Here is a 19,732-nt window from a genome sequence, read left to right as displayed (position 1 = left end):
TGTCATGACAGAATGAAGCAGAACATTGAAGACAAAGTTTTCAGATTCATTATGTTTGTGGGTTTTTGTTGTTTTTCATCATTGTTGTTTAACTTAAGATATGTATGGGAAAGTAAGGACAAGTGGTCCATGGCACCCTTGTTATGCTTTTGCTGTTTTCTTATTCCTGTCGATCCTACAACAACTGTGTGTGTCACTTATGCTATATAGATAAATAATCAGGTATTTATTTCATTTTACTTGGGCAGTGTGAAATTATCAGCTCACAAAACTAGACTGTTGTGTAAACTAGAGTTTGCTCTGTATTATCTAGTTAGTTGATTAAACAAATATTTTTTGCATTGTTCATGATATACATGTTCTGTATACCAGAACAGCCATTCTCTCCTGAACCTTGCTTTTCTTCCCACAGGTTGTATCTACTGTTTTCTTCTTTCAGTGCTATCTAGACAACCATGTAACTTTGTGTCTTTTCTTTCTTCCCCACTCCAGCCCCCACCTGTGGGAATACAAGAAGGACCGTATGGAGCAGCAACTGTGGAGCAAGATAAACAGCATGAGGACCAAGGAGACCTCTAGAAGTAGGAACAGATTGCAGCTCTGATTGGTAAGTACCCACATGAACGTTTGAAGAGTGTTTGTGGAATGTTCTGTTGACATGGAGGGACAAATGGGAAAGCTAGGAAAAGAAAACTTGTGAAGGTATACAAGTCATTTGAGAACTTGTAATAAACAATTTGGATCATTCTCATCTGATTCTGTGCATCAGACGCAGCACCCACGCAGCAAATAATTTTGGTATAAACTTGTAGCTGCCTCCTGATTTAATAGAAATAAGGAGCTTTTTTCTCTCTCTTTTTTTTCCTTTTGGGTTTATTTTCCAAGTCACTTAGAAGCTTAGGGTACTGTGATTTTATTTTATTTTTTTAATTTTTTTGTTAATATTTCTTTACTGTCAAGAAGGAATTGCCAAATTTCAGTGCTATATTCATTTCTGATTCTAATTCCTGTTACTAGTGCATTATAGAATCATTCCATTCTGCTGCTTTTTTTCTTTTTTTTAAATTAAAATATATTTAGATAAGCTCATCTGTCTCTTATCTTAGCACATTATCATTTTATTTATATTTCTTTATACATAATATGGCATGCGGTTATTTCAACATTTAAATGAATTATTTTTATTTAAGCTTCTAGTTAACTGCAGACAAAACAGCATCTATATATTTGGAAGGAATATTAAAATATCACAGTAAGGCCATTATAACGATATATAGGGAAAGTACGTGTGAAAAGTCATAATCTACTCACATTTTTTTTGTACTTTTTTTTGTACATTGCTGAATGGTCTGTACGAAGTACTTATCTTTTCTATGCCCTATTTTGCTCATTGTATAGTGCAGATAAATTAGTTAACTATTTCACGAGGATGTTATAATGACTAATAAATTATTTAGGCGGCACTTTAAAGCACTGCTATAACTAGGTGATGAGTATTAATGGAGAAGATACTCAGATGCACAAATGGCAGTTGGACACTTAACAGCCATTTCTCTCACTGAAAATTTTCCCCTGACTATTGGTGCTAGTCATTTACAGTAGTATGGGAGCCGGGGAAGCCACTTAACTTCTCTGCCAAATAGAAAGACGAATAATGTACTCAAAAGCATTTAAGCTGCTAAGAGATCTGAAGTTCTCAGATGTAAGAGCTGCTGTTATTCAGCTGATGAGAGTTCTTGAAAATGTCTTACCCTGTACTTCATCTTGAGTGACAGGGATGCTTCCTATTCTAAACACTGACTACTTTATTGACTAAATGATATGCTATGCTCTGAAGTTGTTCCTTGAGGGAACAGGAAATATGCTGGGTATGTGAGCCACACTGGCTTTAGATGTGACATTGATTTATTCTCCAAGAAATTTTTATGTAACATCTTCTTGCTAAGCAGGAAGGAAACTAGTAAGGTCACTCTGAAAGTAATGCCCCATTTTCTACTGCCATACCACTGACATCCAACTCTGATGTTGTGGGCCAGCATAATAAAACAGGGGGCATTAGTTTCAAAGCAGTCTTCGTGCAACATCAGATGTTCTGGTTCCATTGTTTCAAGATAATCAGATAAGAAAATGAAGCCAAACATCTTATTTGAATGAGAAGTAAAAAGGATTTATTTATTAAATACTCACTAAACATGCACCATATGCAAGACATTGTAGCTATACAAATGCTGATTGGCTTTGTACCATGACCAAAGCTAAATAGGATAATTATCAAACACTAAGGTCAGTTTTTAAAAAATACCTCAGAAATGCCCAAATGATCAGAATCCAAAATGCTGGGAGTCAATAAAAAGGGATCAAATTAGTAGAAGTAGAAGAGGAGACCTTTCCTCACTGTGAATTTTTGTTTTCTTAGACAAAATTCTACTTTGAGAAACACTGATCAGAAATGCTTTCCCAGCTGTAGCACAAACTTATACCCACTGTTTCTCCAGTATTGCTCTGCACCTCCTTGTTCTTTGCACTCCCTAAGAAGGGAAGGGGAAGCACAGAGTGAGGGTCCAGGCTCTTCACATGAGAATTTCTGGCAGGATGAATGGAAGTGGCACAGAGCTGTGCCAGGGGTATTAGGAAATATTCTTTACCATGAGGGTTGTGAAACACTGGTATAGCCTCTGTGAAAAGGCAATTGGTTCCCTTTGCCTGTTGAAGAGCTATTTGGAAAATGTCCTTAATAACACGCTAACTTTTGGTTATCCCTGAAGTGGTTAGGCAGTTGGACTTGATGATCATTGAAGGGCCCTTCCAACAGTGCTGTTCTAATTCTAAAGTATCAATTGCCTAGCATTGTTATTCACAGAATATCAGTAATGTTGTTGAAGGGATGTTTTGGCCTTGTAACAGTGGGAACTTGTCGGTGGTCTTGAAAAATAGATCCCTTGGAACCAGACGTCTGTGTTAGCAGAGATGCTGGCAAGAGTAGCTTTGATTTTTCTCTGTGGAATATGGATCTAATGCACTACTTAGAAACAGTGAGATAAAGTACACCAAAGAGGAGAAAGCCCTTGGAAGACTTCTTTGAGAAGGACGTATTAGAGAAACCACTCCCCTGAATTTTTTTAAAAAAAGTCCTGTGCAAAACTCTAAACAACTATTTGTGCATCATTTACAGAAATAGGCTGTAGAGCTTTAACAGCAAATAACTGGAATTAGGTATGCAGACTTAATTGTCACAGAAAAAATTTTGGAAGCAGATAATTTTGGCTGATCAGTGGTTATAGTTCACAGAAGAGCATTTATGAAGGGTTTGTGATGTGGATAGCAGTAACATATGTAATCTGCCAAGTCAGTGCACATTAGAAAGCACAAAGACTAAATGTAGACGAAGTATTGAACCTCTCATTAGATCGTCAGTGAGTGTATTAGATTGGCTACTTGGAAAAAGAATTTGTAGGAAACAGTACTTCATACATATTGTATTATTGTCTATTCAAATGCACTCAGAAATGCTCCTCTCCATACAGGAGTTTCTAATTGCTTAATGAGAGAGTGGATTTTAATGCACCATATTAAACAATTTGTTGGTGAGTTTATCCCAGTGGAAGTCATATTAGAATGTATGGGCTGTTTCAAATTGCCAGTTTGCAGAATACATTTAAGAACAAACAAAACCAAAACAACCAAAAAATCAAAACCAAACCCCCTAAACTGAAATGATATTTACTTTCACTTCATGCAAGGAAACTGTCAGCACTGTTTGCGAAGCTGTCTGAGTACCTGTGTGAGTGAGGTGAGCAGCACTGGCCCTAAATTACCAAGTTGCCAGTGTAGAATGGTTATTAGCAGAAATGTGATGTTAGTTACTCCTAGTAGCAGCTGTAAAGACAAACAAAGAAACAACCACCTAGCTGCCCTCTGAATATAGCTATTGGCTGTTGCGCTTGCAGTTTCTAAGAGACGTGGAGTTATTGGTTTTCTAAGGTGCTACGAGATGACAGTTAGAATGCAGCAATAAAAAGAATCTACAGTATAATTAGGAATATATATTCTTTTTACTAGGCAAGCTATTTTAGATGCACATTTTAGAGCTTTTGCCTTTGGAACTTAAAATGAAATAATAAATATCCAGAAGGCTGGGTTAGCGAGTTTTCTCAGGGACCAGAGATTAAACGTTATATTTTTCCAAGTCCTTGCAAAAAATCTGTCAGTTGCTTTAAAATGGACTTCATCTCCTATGCACTTTGTACATCTGACACTTCACTTCCTCCATACTATGTGTGTGGTAAGGCCTTTGTTAAAAACAAGACTAGGCTGAATGATCTGAGAATCCTTTCTGCCATTTGAGAAAGCTTAATCTACTATAATACACAGAATGATTCTATCATTCCACGTTTTCCTGTAAGATGTAAGATCCAGAGAGCAACAGTTTCTTACCTGTGTGTGTGCCACAGACACTTCTCCACCAAAACTGCTTCTCATCTCTCCCTGTTCTTAAGTAGGAGGAGTGTGTGTCTACAGCCATTACTGGGCATTATTTTTCTTTCCATTCTGTAGCAAATCATTCTGGCCAAAGCAGCTACTGCAGGAGCATTCCCTTGTTTGTGTTAGAGTCACTGGGAAAAATGAATCTCTGAGAAGCCTTACGTGACAACATGAATAAAACTTCAGACCCTGCTCGTTTTTAATATCTCATAGATAAAGAAATGAAGGAAGATATTTTGACCTCAGTGCCAGTAGTGCCAAAGTGGGCTATTACTGATCACTGAAACCTGTGTAGAAGATAAAAATGAATTCAAACCACCTGTGAAGTGTAAGAAGAGAGTTACCAATAAGCTGTTGGATGTTATCTCTGCTTCTGCAGAACCAAATCTCATTTTCTGAAAAGCTCTTCATATTATACATATATATAGAAAGAGAGATTAATTAGAGTTGTTATCATACTGAACAATGAGAAGCACTCTTCTTTTATTCTTGCAAATCTAAAATATGTGCTCAAGGGTAGTGGCTTTAAAAGAACTCGGCCCTTGAGAAACATCCACTTAGCAATAATAAATATACTGTTGCTCTTTGAATGTAGGAAAAAAATGCATTCTTGAAAACAAATGCAGTTAAAAGCAGTTGTTATGGTAACTATAGCAGTATCTTTACCTGTATTTTTGCTGTACTGTTTGGCAGGGATAAAAATCTCTTGCTCTGCTGCATGTGACAGTGGGAATGGGAAACTGGGACAGCCCCCATTGTCCAGTAAATTGATATGGACTCTGGTAATGTGTTTTAAGTTAATGTTAATATCCCTTCCCCAGGGAATAGAGTGAATTTTGTGACTCAAGATGCCGAAAACTGGTGGATATTGGTTCAGTTCCATTTCAGATATACATAAGGGCAGTTCAATAAAAAATGCTCAATTCTTTCCTTTTTCATTCTCTTACACATTATATTAAGGTAGCATTTAATAACAGGATGTGATACTGAGATGACAAGCAGTGCATGGTAGCAGTGCAGTTTTTCACCAGGTAGCGAGCAATCTCATTAGAGCTAGTTCCTCATTGTTTGTCTTTTTTCACTGCACAGATAAGAAAAATCAGTTGTAGTTGACAGGTGACCTGTACAGTTTGCCTTGACTTTGAATGGATAAAATAAAGAAGCATCAAAATATCTGGGATAACAGTCTAGATGTGACAGATATAATGTTGCATTGTGATTAAATTTTCTGCCAACCAAAGCATTGATGAAGCATTGATAATACGGACAAAATAAGCTTGAAATTGACAGTGCGGCTTTGGATAAAATGCTATAGTTGTGACAGTAGTTACACTTTTTCATTTCTAAGTGTTAATTTTACCTTTTGTTTGCAAGTGCGTTGACTTTTTGGCAACCCCTTTCATGAAATTTTCTGTTTGGCAGCACTTCATAGTATGTGAGAAGGGAAAGATAGAAAACTACCCTCTACGACTCGGAAGCTGTTATAAAAGGGCTTTCTAGAGAAGCCACTTGTTCTAGCACATAACTTTCTTGCGATTTACCTCAATTTGGTTATGGTTGGAATGGCATTTCAGCACCTGGCAGCTGGGCTAAGGGTAGGAACTTGTTCTGTTGTCAGTGATGCACAAAGGACAGTAAGGGCTGCCCATAAATGCAGGCAAACTGCACACAGATAGGACTGGAGCACCATTTCCAGATTCCTCAGTACCTGAAGGCCTGGCTGAACGTGCATTGATGGTTTCACTTGCCAAGGGTACTTAAAGGGACATGCCAGCTTGGAAGGCTGTGTGTTTGTAGCACGGCAAAACAAAAACAAGGTTTTGCCAATCAAATAAGTGATACTTCATGGGGTTGTTTAGCATTCAGCAATATCTGGGTTTGTATGCATTGTAGGAAATGTCTAAATGGTTGGCTTTCATGGATTTGCTCTGTAGTATTTTGATGGCATGTTGCAGCAGGTAGAAAACACTACAACTGTACAGCTAGGTATGGTTTTCATCTGTGTTTTAGTTGCAGTTTTTGTAGTTTATTTACTAAAACTGTGCATAATATTGGAGCCTATTTTCAGATTATTTTATAGTCATTTATAGATGCATTTTTCTAGACTTGCAAAGAAAATCTGTTGCTTTTTTCTCTGCTGATGTACTTTTATGCAAAAAAATGCAAACGTTTCCTTTTGTGATTTGGAAAGTATTTTCCCTCACTTCTAATGTCACGTGTAGGTTTCAGTTGTCAGGATAGTCCAGGGAATGTATCTGTCCTCACTGCTATCAGAAAGACCTTTAAATTTCACAACCAAAAAGCAAGTTGCTACAATGGAAGCTCTTCTTAAACATGCAGTTCTGTGCTGGGTTTTGCCCATCCTCTGTTCTCAGATCTGGCATTAAAAGGTGAGGAAATTGCACATCCATAGAATGAGGAAGTGTGATTTGCACTGTACGTTCAGCAGGAGTCCTGCTTCCTTGGCTGCGTATGTTCATATTTTTGGCATCACCGAATATAACATGTTGTTTTCTTTGAGTGATTAATGTGTGTAACTAAGCAGAGTAAGGGCTATTTATTTTGCTGTTCCTCAGCAACCCATTTTTATTGTCAGGAGAGCAAAAGGACTTTAGTTATGGGGTACAGATTTTATTTTTTTTTTATTTTTTATTTTTATTTTTTATTTTTTTCCCCTTTTCTTACAGACTGTGGTTGTAGCAAGAAATGCTGTGCTTAAGGCCTTAGTAAGGGACATGGAAAGCTGTGTTGTGTAAGTACACATCTTCTTTCTCTTCCATTATTATATTTTTCCTTCGTTTTGGTATGTTTTGATGGCACAGGAGTAGTGTGCAGTGCAATTAGTTCTTTATCCTGTTGCTTTTAATGCAACTATTGGCCTCACCATGGATTTAAAACTTTAAACTGAGGAAGTGTTTAGTGCCTAAAGAACAATGCAAACAAATCATGAACTTAAAAAGAACTCATATTCTAAGTTCTTGCATTTCTATCAAGGGAAGAACTGAAGGAAAATGCAGGGAGAAGGATAAGAGCACAATCAACAACTGTATAGAAGATTTTCCAAATATTGCACTTGGGGGTATATTTTACTGGCAGTAATAACTGAAGAAAACTTATTAGATCAAATATGAATCATTGATGACATTTAAAAGGACTAAATAGCTGATAAAGCTATTTCTGGTCTTACAGCTATATTGGGGAAACAACATTTGGGCTGTATTTTATATGCAGATCAGAAGTGCATTGTTGGAAAAGCAATGAAAGTTACCGATTAAATGTGTATGTTCTACACAAGAGCAATGGGTAGCAGATGGCACCAAGTACCTGTTACCTTAATCAAGTAACCTTAAGGAATCACGTCCTTTGTAATGTGCTTCCGACGGCCCCGTGGCCAAGTTACGCACTGCTTACACCAATGTGGTGGGTGGTAAAATGGCGTTTAATTAACCTCGTGAGTCCCTTATATAGGGCTCCTATTTCATCTAATACATATGCATTACTGAGCATGGGAAGACCTATCGCGTTACAGCACGAGATCTCGCTGATGCCTAATACAACATTTCCCCCTCCCCATGCTCAATAAAGTCATGTCCCGTTACAACGCGAACGCTAGTCCTAAACCTAATATATAAAAATGTTAGTCTCCATATAAATCTAAAATATATAAGTTATCTAAAAAGTGAGGTAGACAAGCTACAATTCATGCAGAGGTAGGTAGTGCAATGTCTAATAATATTAGTGGTTTTCTAATTATTATATCCAAGGCATCTTGGGTTTATACAGTTCCTTCTTCTTCTTAAAGCTTATCATATATCCGTTGGCACTCCATTTTGTCATTAAATATTCTTTCTATCATACGCTGTAAACAACCCTGGATACATTGAAACACACAAGGTAGGCAAATCATTAAAGCTAAGAAAACTAAAATCCCTATAATTAATACTTTAAGAAACTGTTTAAGCCATGGGCCAATATTACCAAATAGTCCATCCAGCCAGCTGCCGAATGCATCATCAATTGCAATTTTCTTGGTATGCTCTTGCATCCACTCCAACTTCTTATGAATTGAATCACTGTGGTCGCTCAGATTGAAGCAGCACATCCCTTCAAAGTCCTTGCATCCGTGCCCTTGGGCCAGTAGCAGAAAGTCTATCGCAGCTCTGTTCTGGAGAACAGCATGTCTGATGTTATTAATGTCCATCAGGAGTTCCGACAAGACCATTGTGGTGACATTAGCTTCTTTCGCAGACCAACAAGCCAATCTCTCAATTTCTCTCAGCGCCTGGGCTGCAGCTACTCCTGGGGCTAAGATTGACGCAAAGATTCTGGCTGTGGGACCCCACAACTGAACCTCATCCCCACAATCCCGATCCAGATTTTTTATTGATCGTTTCTGGCGTTGCACTCGAACCATGCTTTTCATAACATTAATCACCGCAGAATGATTGGGAGCCAACAGTGTCAATTTTCCCAAATAACACGGACCCCCAACTGGATTCTTTGGTATCCCTTGCCAAGCTCTATCCCCACATATCAAGAATATACCCTTAGGAAGAGCTTTGGCTGTACCATTGCTCCATAATCCTTCCCCAGTCAAAGGTTCCTTCCGAGCACAACAACCAGAGCATGCTAGATTGTCAGGACCCCAATAGCATGAGATATTATAGTTGGACCCGTTAGGATGACGTACCACATGCTTCTGATTGTAAGAGAGCCAATTCCCACCCTCCTTTATGCAATGGTCTGCAAATGCATTCTCGGAGCCATCCCCGGAACAAGGACGAGAGAATCCCTCCACCCTTTCAGCAGAAAAACCACAATATGCCCCTGACAACCTATATGTGTCATATCGAATGGGGTTAACTAAAGTGAAAGTTTCGGATCCAATTCTTCTCTGTAATGGTGTCCTATTCCCAAGCAGGCCCTGCCATACCTTATGATTAGACAATTGACCCGGTGTCTTAAAACCCGAAAAATATAGACATCTAACTGGACGTTCCCACTTCTGAGTTTTCTTATTCCATGTTACATTACCGACTGATTGGGATCCAAGCAGCTGCAACTCTGGTGGATCCCATGGTAGGGAGGTATTCAAAGATCTAATAAGGCATGCAGACATTCTGGCCCAATGAGTGAAGTTAGACTCAAACGCCTTCATAAAGAAAACTGTGCTCACTGCATCTTTCTCGCATTTGTTCTTTCGCACATATCCGTTAAACTCCTCTGGGTCCCACCTGGGTACACCAATAAGGCATGTACTAAACGGTGATGAGACTGACTGTAAACTCAGGCAGAAATCTTTCTGCCCAGTTCGATTAGACCATGTGACCCAAATATTTTCTGGTTGTGACATGAGATGAGCACCCTCTCCCCCTGTAACAAACACAAATACATAAAAACACACAACAAGCGATACAACAAATGTCCTTCTCGTAGGTACAAGCAGTGGTTCTTTATCTGTTCCTTTCTTCTTTCCTGAAGAGTCACTTCGCGGTTGCGGCTGGCGGGTTCCCATCAACCATGCCTGAAAGGAAAGTACTCAGCTTTCGATTAGTTCTCTGTTTCTCCTAGATCACCCTTATTGGCGATTGCCGTATCAGGCTTTATCTTTCTTGACGGGACCCATAAAACTCTTCCCGATTCTCTGTCTTTTACTGCAGCATAACCTCTGCCCCATACTAACACAGACCACCCTGATTCCCAGGAACCATCATCCTTTTTTATCTTTACCGGTGGCCCCTCCTCGATGATTCTTGGTTGCCAATGCTTTTGCATCGGGGTACGTTTATTATCTCCTCGCTCAAAATGGTTGACTGCATAAAGTGCTCGTGCCAATACTTCTGCCTGCTGGGCAATTGGGATCCGGCCTCTGTGACCATCCCCCTCCCCAAGGACACGTATCTTATCTTTCAAGACACGGTTGGCCCTTTCGACAATTGCTTGCCCCTGGGAATTCCCAGGGATTCCTGTCGAATGTGATATTCCCCAACGCTCGAGCCATTCCTGGGTGGATCGTGAGATGAAGCACGAGCCATTATCAGTCTTGATATGCTGCGGCAAACCAAGGACCGCAATGGCAGTGGCCCAGTGTTGCTGAGCTGCAGGAGAGTTAGCACGTGCATGTTGTGTGGCTATGATGATTGTTGATGACGTGTCGATCGTGACCGCCAACCATTGCTTTGGAGCCATACGTTGTTCTACAGTAAAGTCAGTCTGCCAAACGTCTAGAGGAGAAAGCCCCCGAGGGTTAACTCCCGCCCCTAACACAGATGCTGAATTACAATGCGGGCAAGTTTGAACCACATCTCGAGCTGCAGACAAAGGAATGGAGCACGTTCGTGACAAGGCTCGTGCTCCAATGTGCAGGGTAGAATGTAAATCACGTGCTTTCTGAAGGGTGAACACCTGTCCACCTGCTACCCGGTCAGCCACTGCATTTCCAGTTGTAAAAAACCCCGGTACCTCCGAATGACTGCGGACATGAAGAATAGCCACAGATGCAGATCGGGAGGCCAGAGCCTCTTCCAGCAGGAAAGCGATTTCAGTGCTAGGCACACCCTCATTGCCCATGCAAAGCAACAATTTTGCCACAAAGGCTGAATCAGTGACCACATTACACGGAATTTCTGGCCACAATCGTAAGGCTATTGCTACAGCCCTGGCTTCAAGCACCTGAACACTGACTGTTTTGCCTCAGAGAGGGCACCAAATGTTACCTTAATCAAGTAACCTTAAGGAATCACGTCCTTTGTAATGTGCTTCCGACGGCCCCGTGGCCAAGTTACGCACTGCTTACACCAATGTGGTGGGTGGTAAAATGGCGTTTAATTAACCTCATGAGTCCCTTATATAGGGCTCCTATTTCATCTAATACATATGCATTACTGAGCATGGGAAGACCTATCGCGTTACAGCACGAGATCTCGCTGATGCCTAATACAACAGTACCTTAGGGTGCTTTGTACAAGTAGGATTGTGGGTAATTTAAGAACTCTAAAAATTGTGACAACTAGTTATGAAAACTGTTTTCTACATTGCAAATCAGTCTTCATAAAAAAACCTGTGACTGCCTTGGAAATAATAAACCCATTAAATAAAGTAGCAGTAAGTATGCACATAAAATTAACATACACATAAGGATTTTTATTTTCAAATAGCATTTTAGGAAGTTTAGATTTACTTGTACTTATTTGGTTTTGTGTTCGTAGTTGTGATACTATTCTTGAAAGCCTGTCCAGAAATTTGAGAAGAATAAAGTAGAAATTGTTGCCTGCCCTAATGTGTACTTCATGAACGTGATGAGAAAACTCGTATCAATGTCTGTATTACCTACATGGATAATTAGTCCCTCAAGTTCTATAAATTCCAGTTGTGAAATTGTTTGCACTTACATATTTGTCTGCAGTTTACTACAATCTTGAGTTTGCTTCTTTGGCTTCAAGGTTTGATTTGGACTATAGCTTATCACTGAATCATTCGAATCTGAAGGGACCCTTAAGGGCTGTCAGGTCCAAATCCCCTCAACAGGCACACCCACAGCTGTATTGGGTGTCCAGGGCCCTATCCAGCCTGACTGTGAGCATCTCCAAGGAAGGGACATCCACGACTTATTGGGGCATCTGTGCCAGTTCCTCACAACCCTTTCCACAAATAAAAGCTAAAAAGTTCTTTCCTTATATCCAATCTTAAATCTCCCCTCCTTTAGTTTGGAGGGGCAGGATCACTTCCTCTGATTTGATATTTTTTAGGGTTTTTTGTGTTTTTTGTTGGTATATTTTTATTTTTATTTTCTGTTTAATTTGGTTGTTTCCTTTTATGGTTTTCCACTCTTTGTTACAGCTATCCCTGTAACAGTAAAGAACCCGGAGAGGTAGGAAAGGTGCTGTATAAACCCCTGAAGAATACTATTGTTTTTTCACAGGCAACTGCTGGCTCATACGCCTGAGGGATATCTGCTAAGGCTTTAAAAGCAAGGGTAATACTGGTGCTATTTTAGAGTTGAGCCTATAAGGCACAATGTGGAAAAGCAGTTAGAGACAGCATCTGGTATGTGGTGGCTTTCTAGCTTTAGCATCTGATATTCAGCACTTGATTAAAGGAAGGAAGGAAAATGCTTAAGTGGCAGTTTCAACTGCTAAATGAATATCAGCATGTACCTCTCACCATACATGGATTTATGCCTTCTTTTCCATCAGGAAATAAGCTAGCCTTAGGAAAGCATAATCTGACTGCTTAGCCTTTTCTGTTTTCTTTCTCCTTCTTTTCTGTATTTTTCAGCATTTCCATTCAAACTGGATAACTTTGCCTTGGTTAGGGCAAGTTTTAAGATACCAACATTTACCGTAGTGCTTTGCTCCTTCAGCTACAAGCTCCATGGAGCAATAGTTGTGTAGTGTGATAGCAGAGGAAATTATACTTGTTTGCTCTTATATTCTGTTGCTTTCAAGTAGTGAAAGCTTTAGACCATTTCAAAGATGTGACTATCACATTACTAATTACAAAGGTAATAAAACATCTTACACTGTAGTCCATCTTTCACTATAAGGTGTAAATTACTCAAACTTTTCTGTCAGATCAAAGAACTAAAGAGAGATCTTGAACTGATTTAGAAATGAAATGCAAATTTTTCACAAATTAGCACTCATGAAGCCCAGTTCCTTTAATGTTTTAGATGGCAGAAGTGATCTCTGGACTGCAAGCAGACCTTCTTATTCATCCCATGCAAACAACATCCTTTTGATGAAACAGAGAAAAGCCTTGGCCAGATATTTAAAACACATAAGGAAATTACCAAAGAAGCTAGATAGCCTAAAACATTTGCTCACGTACATGATGACTTGTTGGATGCAGTTGGAAGGGGAAAAAAAAAAAAACAACAAAATGCATCCTGATCTGACAGGTTTGGCTTTATCAGTAAATTCTGTAATTTTGAGCAAAATTTAATTATGTGGCTCTTCAAATTTTTGAATAAAAACTACCATTAAGCACAACCTTATGTCCATTCAGTATGAGATGCATGACACAAGTAAGATGAACAAGCTCCTGTTTAGATCAAGAAGGATCAACAGACAAAACTGGAGAGAAAAATGTGCTGTGTGTAAGTGCTTAGGGAAGAAGTGGTAGTTGTGTTCAATAGTATGTTGGAATCATACCATGGAGCAACCCAAATCTGTAAACCCTGGCTGCTGTGAGCGTTTACATGGTACACACTGTTCTTCTCAGATATTTTTAGATGCATATGATTTAATCTCTCTCAGAAAACTTCATTTAAGTATTTAATACCTGTAAGCATCATTTATAAGAAACAGAATTAATTAAATTGCTGTTCTTTCAGCAAGTATTGATTGTGAGACCAAATGGGCAAAGACATGCTATGGAACCATACAGTGGTTTAAATATGAACTATTTTAAGCCTGAAGTATCATCTCAAATATTTTTCTGTCTCTGTGCAATCAAATCTGAAAGCTGAGAACCCTTTCCTTCAACTCCGTCGAATACTAAGTAAAAAATGAAAATGAAAACACTAAGATGACTCTGCTTCCCTAGGCATCATCTACCCGGGAGACACAGAGGTGTCATACATTGATTGCATTGAGTAGTAGGCAGAAAGGTTAGATAACTAATATATAGCCAGTGCTTTGAATTGAAAGTAATTTGATTTAAGTTTGGACTCATCCTTTTTAGAATAGGAAAGACAGACTGATTAGGAAAGAGATACCTGCTTAGAATTTGAAATGGATACTGATGCTGTTTTTGCAGAGTGCTTTTTTTTTTTTTTTCCTTGTGTGATCTCTATCCAGGTAAAATATGCTCTATAGCAAAGCATACGAGCACAGTGTGATGCTGAGAAAATTGAATTCATTTTGCTAGCATGATGGTGATCTTTCTTGAACTCTTAAGCTCCAAATGACTCCTGAATCTGACTATGTATGTTCAGCATAAAAACTCTCAGCTTAAGATCGCTTTTGGCAAGTTGCTGTGCACTGGAAAAAATTAATTCTTCTATTGCAGTATTTGGTTTGTACTTTTCAACTGTTTAAAAAGGTATTTTCAGCATCCAGTTTGGTAAGGCCTTTTATATAGGTTCACAGTGCATGTGTGAGTTCTGAACACTACAACAAACATTTAAAAATGTTATTTGTGGAGCTGGGCATCAGTTTTGATTTCAGGGTATTTTGGGGATCCAGTCTGACTCCTTGTATCATAGAATCACAATGTTGGAAAGGACCTACAAGATCATCTAGTCCAACCATCCTCCCATTACCATAGCTACAACAAACCACTAAACCATATCTTGTAGTGAGAAAGTGATGACGTTCTTGAAAATTAACATATATACCCTAATTTACATGAAATGAGGATTCATGGCTGTTAATAGCAGGCAGTGGCACGGTAGTTTGCATAGTTTCACTATTTTCATGGAAATGTTTGGATCTGGATTTGAGAAAGAATGTGCACAGTCATTTTCAGATGGGCAGAAGCAGCAGGAGCTTTAAATTTATGGTTTGTTATCTGTTATTCAGGATGATCAGGAGACACGTTTGGGACTATTTTTAGTTTCTCCTCTTCAAGTGTAAGCATTTCCAGAGAATGTGGAGCTTGAGTGGTAAGGTCTTACTCGACAGCTGAACAATGTTTAGGAGAATATAGAGAAAAAAAAATTAAAAAAAAAAAAAAGCTTTCTCTTTGCTCTCTGCCTGGCTGAGAGGTGACAAACTGCTATATTCTGTTCAGTGTTTGAATACTGGGGAGCAGTTGTACTTAGCTGGGGATTTAAACAAGTTGCTGCCTTTAACCAAAGGGATGCATTTTTATGTCCCAAAAGGCTGTGGCACAAAGACCCCTTAGATTTAGCTGAACAGTCTGACTTCTCTTACGTGATTAAAGGTAGGAGGAAGAGACTACTGGGTAGCCATGGACTTGGACTAATGGGGCACCCTGGATTAGATTTCACAAGAGATGATGGTAGGGAAATTTCTGGTGGTAAGGAAGTTTGAGTATTCTTAAAAACTTGGTGTACTGTTACGTATAGAAAATCAGGACCTCCAGCTTGAACACCTTGAACCAAGGATGTTAGTAGAGTTTGAAGGATGGACTTCAGCTCCTAGTTCTTCCTTCAGGTCTGACCAAAGTCACCTCCTAAACTGTGGTCTGGTTTTCTTAGAATCATTGTTTCCTTTAAAAGTTGAACAGAAAGTCCACTTACCTCGTCCTTCTGCAAGTATTATAAATATTTTGTTTTCATATGCTGAGAAGTGTTTTGTTCTCAATTGGAGAAATCTGTCTTAGTTGCTATGCACTTCACTTGAAGGTACTTCACTGGAAGTAGTACACTATGGTGGAAAATACGTGTCAGTGGTGTTACAAGATGTTTTCAGATGCTTTGTGATAAAGATCCTCTTCTGAGACTACACGATGAGAATAAATTGAGATGAAGTAGTTACTTGGAACAGACAATGCAAAGCTGTATTTAGTCAATAAGCCAAAATACTTTGCATTGATGTTTCAGAATGCAGCTGTGAGTAGCACTGCTGAGCATTGTTCAGCACTCCTTAAGCATTTTCATGATAAAAGTGGGTTGTGTAGCGGAAAAAACAAAATTAAGAAACACTACAGTAGAGAATACAGTTATTCAGGAGCAATTAATGATAGTCTCCTGTGCTAAAGCATTTAAATTAATTAAATTTTGTATTTGTTTTGAGAAGTTATTCTAAATTAGCCCTGTGGAAAACATTCACTTGTTATTTGAACAAAAGTTTAAACATGAGAAGCTATTTTCTGTTTTTTGGGGGTTTTTTTTTGTGTATGTCTACATTTAAAGCAGTAGTGTTGAAGGCACTCTGGGTAGCATCGAGATAAGCATTCTAAGCCTTTCAGCTCAATGTCTTGATACGTCCCAATGGCTGGTTGGATGAGAGTTGCTTCAGGGGGTTCTTTTTTTTTTTTCTGGTAAAGGGTCTGTTTGTGAATGTGCACACATTAATGTGTTGGTTTTTAATAGATATACAGATGCATGTTTGGCAGTGTGTGTACACACATGCGATATTTATCTGTATAAATTTCAAATAAAAGCAAGCAAAACCTGTGTTGCATTATCTTGATGTGTGACCTTGAGCTCTCAGTAGTTCCCTTTATCTGTAAGTTAGTGCCAGGTAGAGCAAAAGATAGCTCTGTTCTTCACTTACAGTTGTTTGACAGTGCTGGTTTTTTCTCTTCCAAAAGAAGAGATGTGTAAAAGAAAATATCTTCTGAGACCATATGGCTGCATCCCCACGCGCTTAATTCTTGACATCTTTGATGAAATGAGGATAAGTTTATGTTATGCTATGCTGTAAGAATCCTTTGCTTGTCCTCTGTTTGATCATGCAGATTCCTCCTCGTTGATCTGGTCTTCAGGAGATAATTGTCAAGTTGGTCAGTAGCTAAACTTGAGAATGATTAAAAAGCTTGCATATGCCGGGTGCTGAGCCCTCTGCAATCATGGCCCTGCAAGAGGATTGGTTCACATGTACAACCAATACCTCTTTGTGAAAAACATCCTGTTTTCCCCACAGGGTGAAACCTAAGTTGCTTCATCTTTCCAGCTGTGGTACCCTAACACTCCAGGTATTGTTGTTCTTTTAGTGTGAGTTTGTACCCAAACCAGCCTGAGGGGCCCGTAAGTTGGTTGGAGCACAGGTACAAAATTGGTCTTAATTGACTGTAACTGCTTTTGCATTGTTGGCTCTGCATTTTCTTCTCTGAAGCTAACATAAATATATATAGCAGCATGTTGAATATTTATAATTAACATGCAACATGACAATAACTGCTCATTAAGAACAAGACCATTAGCTGATCCTAAATGTAAAGCCTGTCTGCAACCCCCAATTTAACAAAAACAAACAAACAAACCAAAACACCTCCTACAAAAGAGGTTATGCTTGTTACTTAAGGTAACAAACAACAGATTAAAAAGACAGATTTTTATATACAGAGGTCAGTAATCCTAGTATTGTAGTTTAGCTTGTCATCCCAGTCTTAGCTGAGACACAGCAACACAACAGTGCATTGAAACCTCTTTTGGAATCTTATTGTTGACCTAGATTCTGTCAAAAGGTAAATATTTCTGTACTGAAAATGTTACTAGTGTGAAAACTGGGAATGGTAATGGAAGACTTAGGAGAAGTTTAGACTGAAGTGTAACAGCTGATTTTAAAAAGCTTCCTTAATACTGCTTTCTTTTTGACTGTGATGGATGAATTGTTGATACCAGGACAGGGATTGCTCTTCAGGCTTTGCTCTGCTTGCTTCAGAAAGATTTGTCATGAACCACGTGTGTGTGTGTGTGTGTGTGTGTGTGTGTGTGTGTGTATGTGTGTGTGTGGTTGCCTGTTTTTGTGGGAACTGTGAGAATGTGGGACTTGTGGGAACAAGAGAATGGGCCAGCAGCAGCAGCTGTAAGCTCCCTTGAAGTACTGGAAGGCCACACTGAGGTCTCCCCAGAGCCTTCTCCGAGCTAAACTAAACGAGCCCACTGTTCAGCCTCTTCACAAGAGGTGCTCCAGCCCTCGGATCGTCCCCATGGCCATCCTCTGGATCCGCTCCAGCAGCTGCTGCTGCTGCTGGGTGAGCTGCCTAGGCAGCCCCCACATGGGACTGCAGCTCACAGAAGTAGCTTCCTGGTGTGTCTAAGGTCTTCAACTCAAGACACTGGAAATAATGGTATTATTCCTTGTTTATCAGAGGCAGCAGGAGCACTCTGCTGGGGAGCAGCATTATTCAACTTTTTCAGACCACCCAAAGTCAGTTTCTGCCTTGAGTGCTAGCCTGGTGAGTCTGAAGCATTGACAGTTTAGTTAGTTGCATGAGCAGACTTAAAGACAATATCTGATACTAGGCTGTATATGTTGAGCATTGGTTTAGTTGGTCCTTTTGTTTTAAGAAAACTTAAATGGTGCTAAAAGTAAATGTTAATAGCATAACTATCTATTAGCATATATCTGCATTTGGCAATCAGCATTATTTACTGTGTGATGAAATCTTCAAGATACATGTACCCCCAGGGAAGAACTTTCCCCAACTGAAATTTTTCATAGCCCAGGCTCTGTTCCCTTTTATGGTTGAAGGCAGGTCAGTGCTGAAGCTGTGGAATCCACAGAATTGCACCTAAGTCCAGCTGGTTGAAGAACCAGAGTACCTTTTGTGTGTTTTGTATTTGGATCATGGAAAAGAAAATGTGACCCACTCTTTGTGACTGCCTTCTATGGTGCTTTGAGTTTCTCCTGTCTGGGGAAGCGATGGTGAGGGAGTTATATTGTTAATGGCCGTGGAACTGGCATTGCCTCTGAATCCCTGGGCATGACATATGCAGAGTTGTGTAGTGCTGGCCACCACTTACTCCTTTGAATTTTGGCTAAGTTAGGGTTTTAACAAGAAGACTGGAAAACACTGATACTCGGCACCTGCTTGTCAGGATGAGGCTTTAGTTAATGAGAACAGTGAAGGCACCACTTAATACCTAAGCTGATTATCCTGGAGACAGCTAGACAGTAATAAATTGTATTTGGGTTTTTTTATTCAATAAAAGCTCGAGTTATAAATATTCTCCATTTGTTTTCTATTTACAGATGTAAAATATTTTAGGATAGCCTACCCATCACCTATCATTCAGCACCTCTATAAATGCAATGAAAACGTAATTGTAAAATAAAATGTCTATTTTTGGCTCACAAACCCAATTTCCACACACTCACAGAATAAAATCAAAGGGACAGAAAGGAGAGAAGGAACAGGGAAGAAATAAACACAGTACAGCAGGCAACAATTCAGTGTTTGCTACACAGTAGCAAAAGGAAAGGGTAGAAAAATGCAGTCTGCTATGACGACAAGCTTTTCAAGACGTTTGTTATAGACCAGCGTTGTCCAGTGCATTTCTGTAGGACGAGTTGAAATCCAAATTCATTTTCATTGTTTTCCTGCAGTTCCAGGCAACGCTTGGATTTTCGGTTCTGGATTGGACCTCCCTATAAAGGTGGAGGGAAAAACAAAGTTTGGGTTAAACGCTATGATGATGTAGCATTGCTACTGCATGACAATATGAATTAGCATTCCAGTGTCCATCTCCAGAAGTCTACTGCTACTGTGGAAAACTGGGGGCAAGACAGGCACTAAGTTGAGTCTATAATGAAGGTTCCTCTTGTCACAGGCTGGTTTAGTCTCTGAGGCAGTTCAGAATGGTTACAATTGCTTGCTTAACATTTCAGCAAAT

At 39.3% G+C, this 19,732-nt stretch overlaps 2 protein-coding genes across 5 annotated transcripts in view; both read right to left on the bottom strand.

Annotated features, from left to right (window-relative positions):
- Positions 1 to 7,869: 7,869 nt before the first annotated feature.
- On the bottom strand, positions 7,870 to 10,106 carry LOC140252996 (uncharacterized). The gene has a single exon (XM_072338298.1). It carries the CDS (start codon positions 9,995 to 9,997, stop codon positions 8,279 to 8,281), a length of 1,719 nt encoding a protein of 572 aa, XP_072194399.1. The 5' UTR covers positions 9,998 to 10,106; the 3' UTR covers positions 7,870 to 8,278.
- Positions 10,107 to 18,923: 8,817 nt separating this feature from the next.
- GALNT18 (polypeptide N-acetylgalactosaminyltransferase 18) overlaps positions 18,924 to 19,732 on the bottom strand; it is a 212,047-nt gene continuing 211,238 nt past the window's right edge. For 3 of the 4 annotated variants that reach the window (XM_072338534.1, XM_072338532.1, XM_072338533.1), the window contains exon 12: positions 18,940 to 19,487. In XM_072338534.1, the coding sequence (XP_072194635.1) occupies positions 19,341 to 19,487 (147 nt within the window). In that variant the 3' untranslated portion in view covers positions 18,940 to 19,340. Of the gene's footprint in view, positions 19,488 to 19,732 lie in introns of all 4 variants that reach the window. The other variant, XM_072338531.1, reaches the window with a different exon arrangement.

This window comes from Excalfactoria chinensis, chromosome 5, assembly GCF_039878825.1.
Source record: "Excalfactoria chinensis isolate bCotChi1 chromosome 5, bCotChi1.hap2, whole genome shotgun sequence".
Classification (NCBI taxonomy): Eukaryota; Metazoa; Chordata; class Aves; order Galliformes; family Phasianidae; genus Excalfactoria; species Excalfactoria chinensis.
The sequence above is the reverse complement of the archived record's forward strand: the minus strand, read 5'-3'. Positions and strand labels throughout refer to the sequence as shown.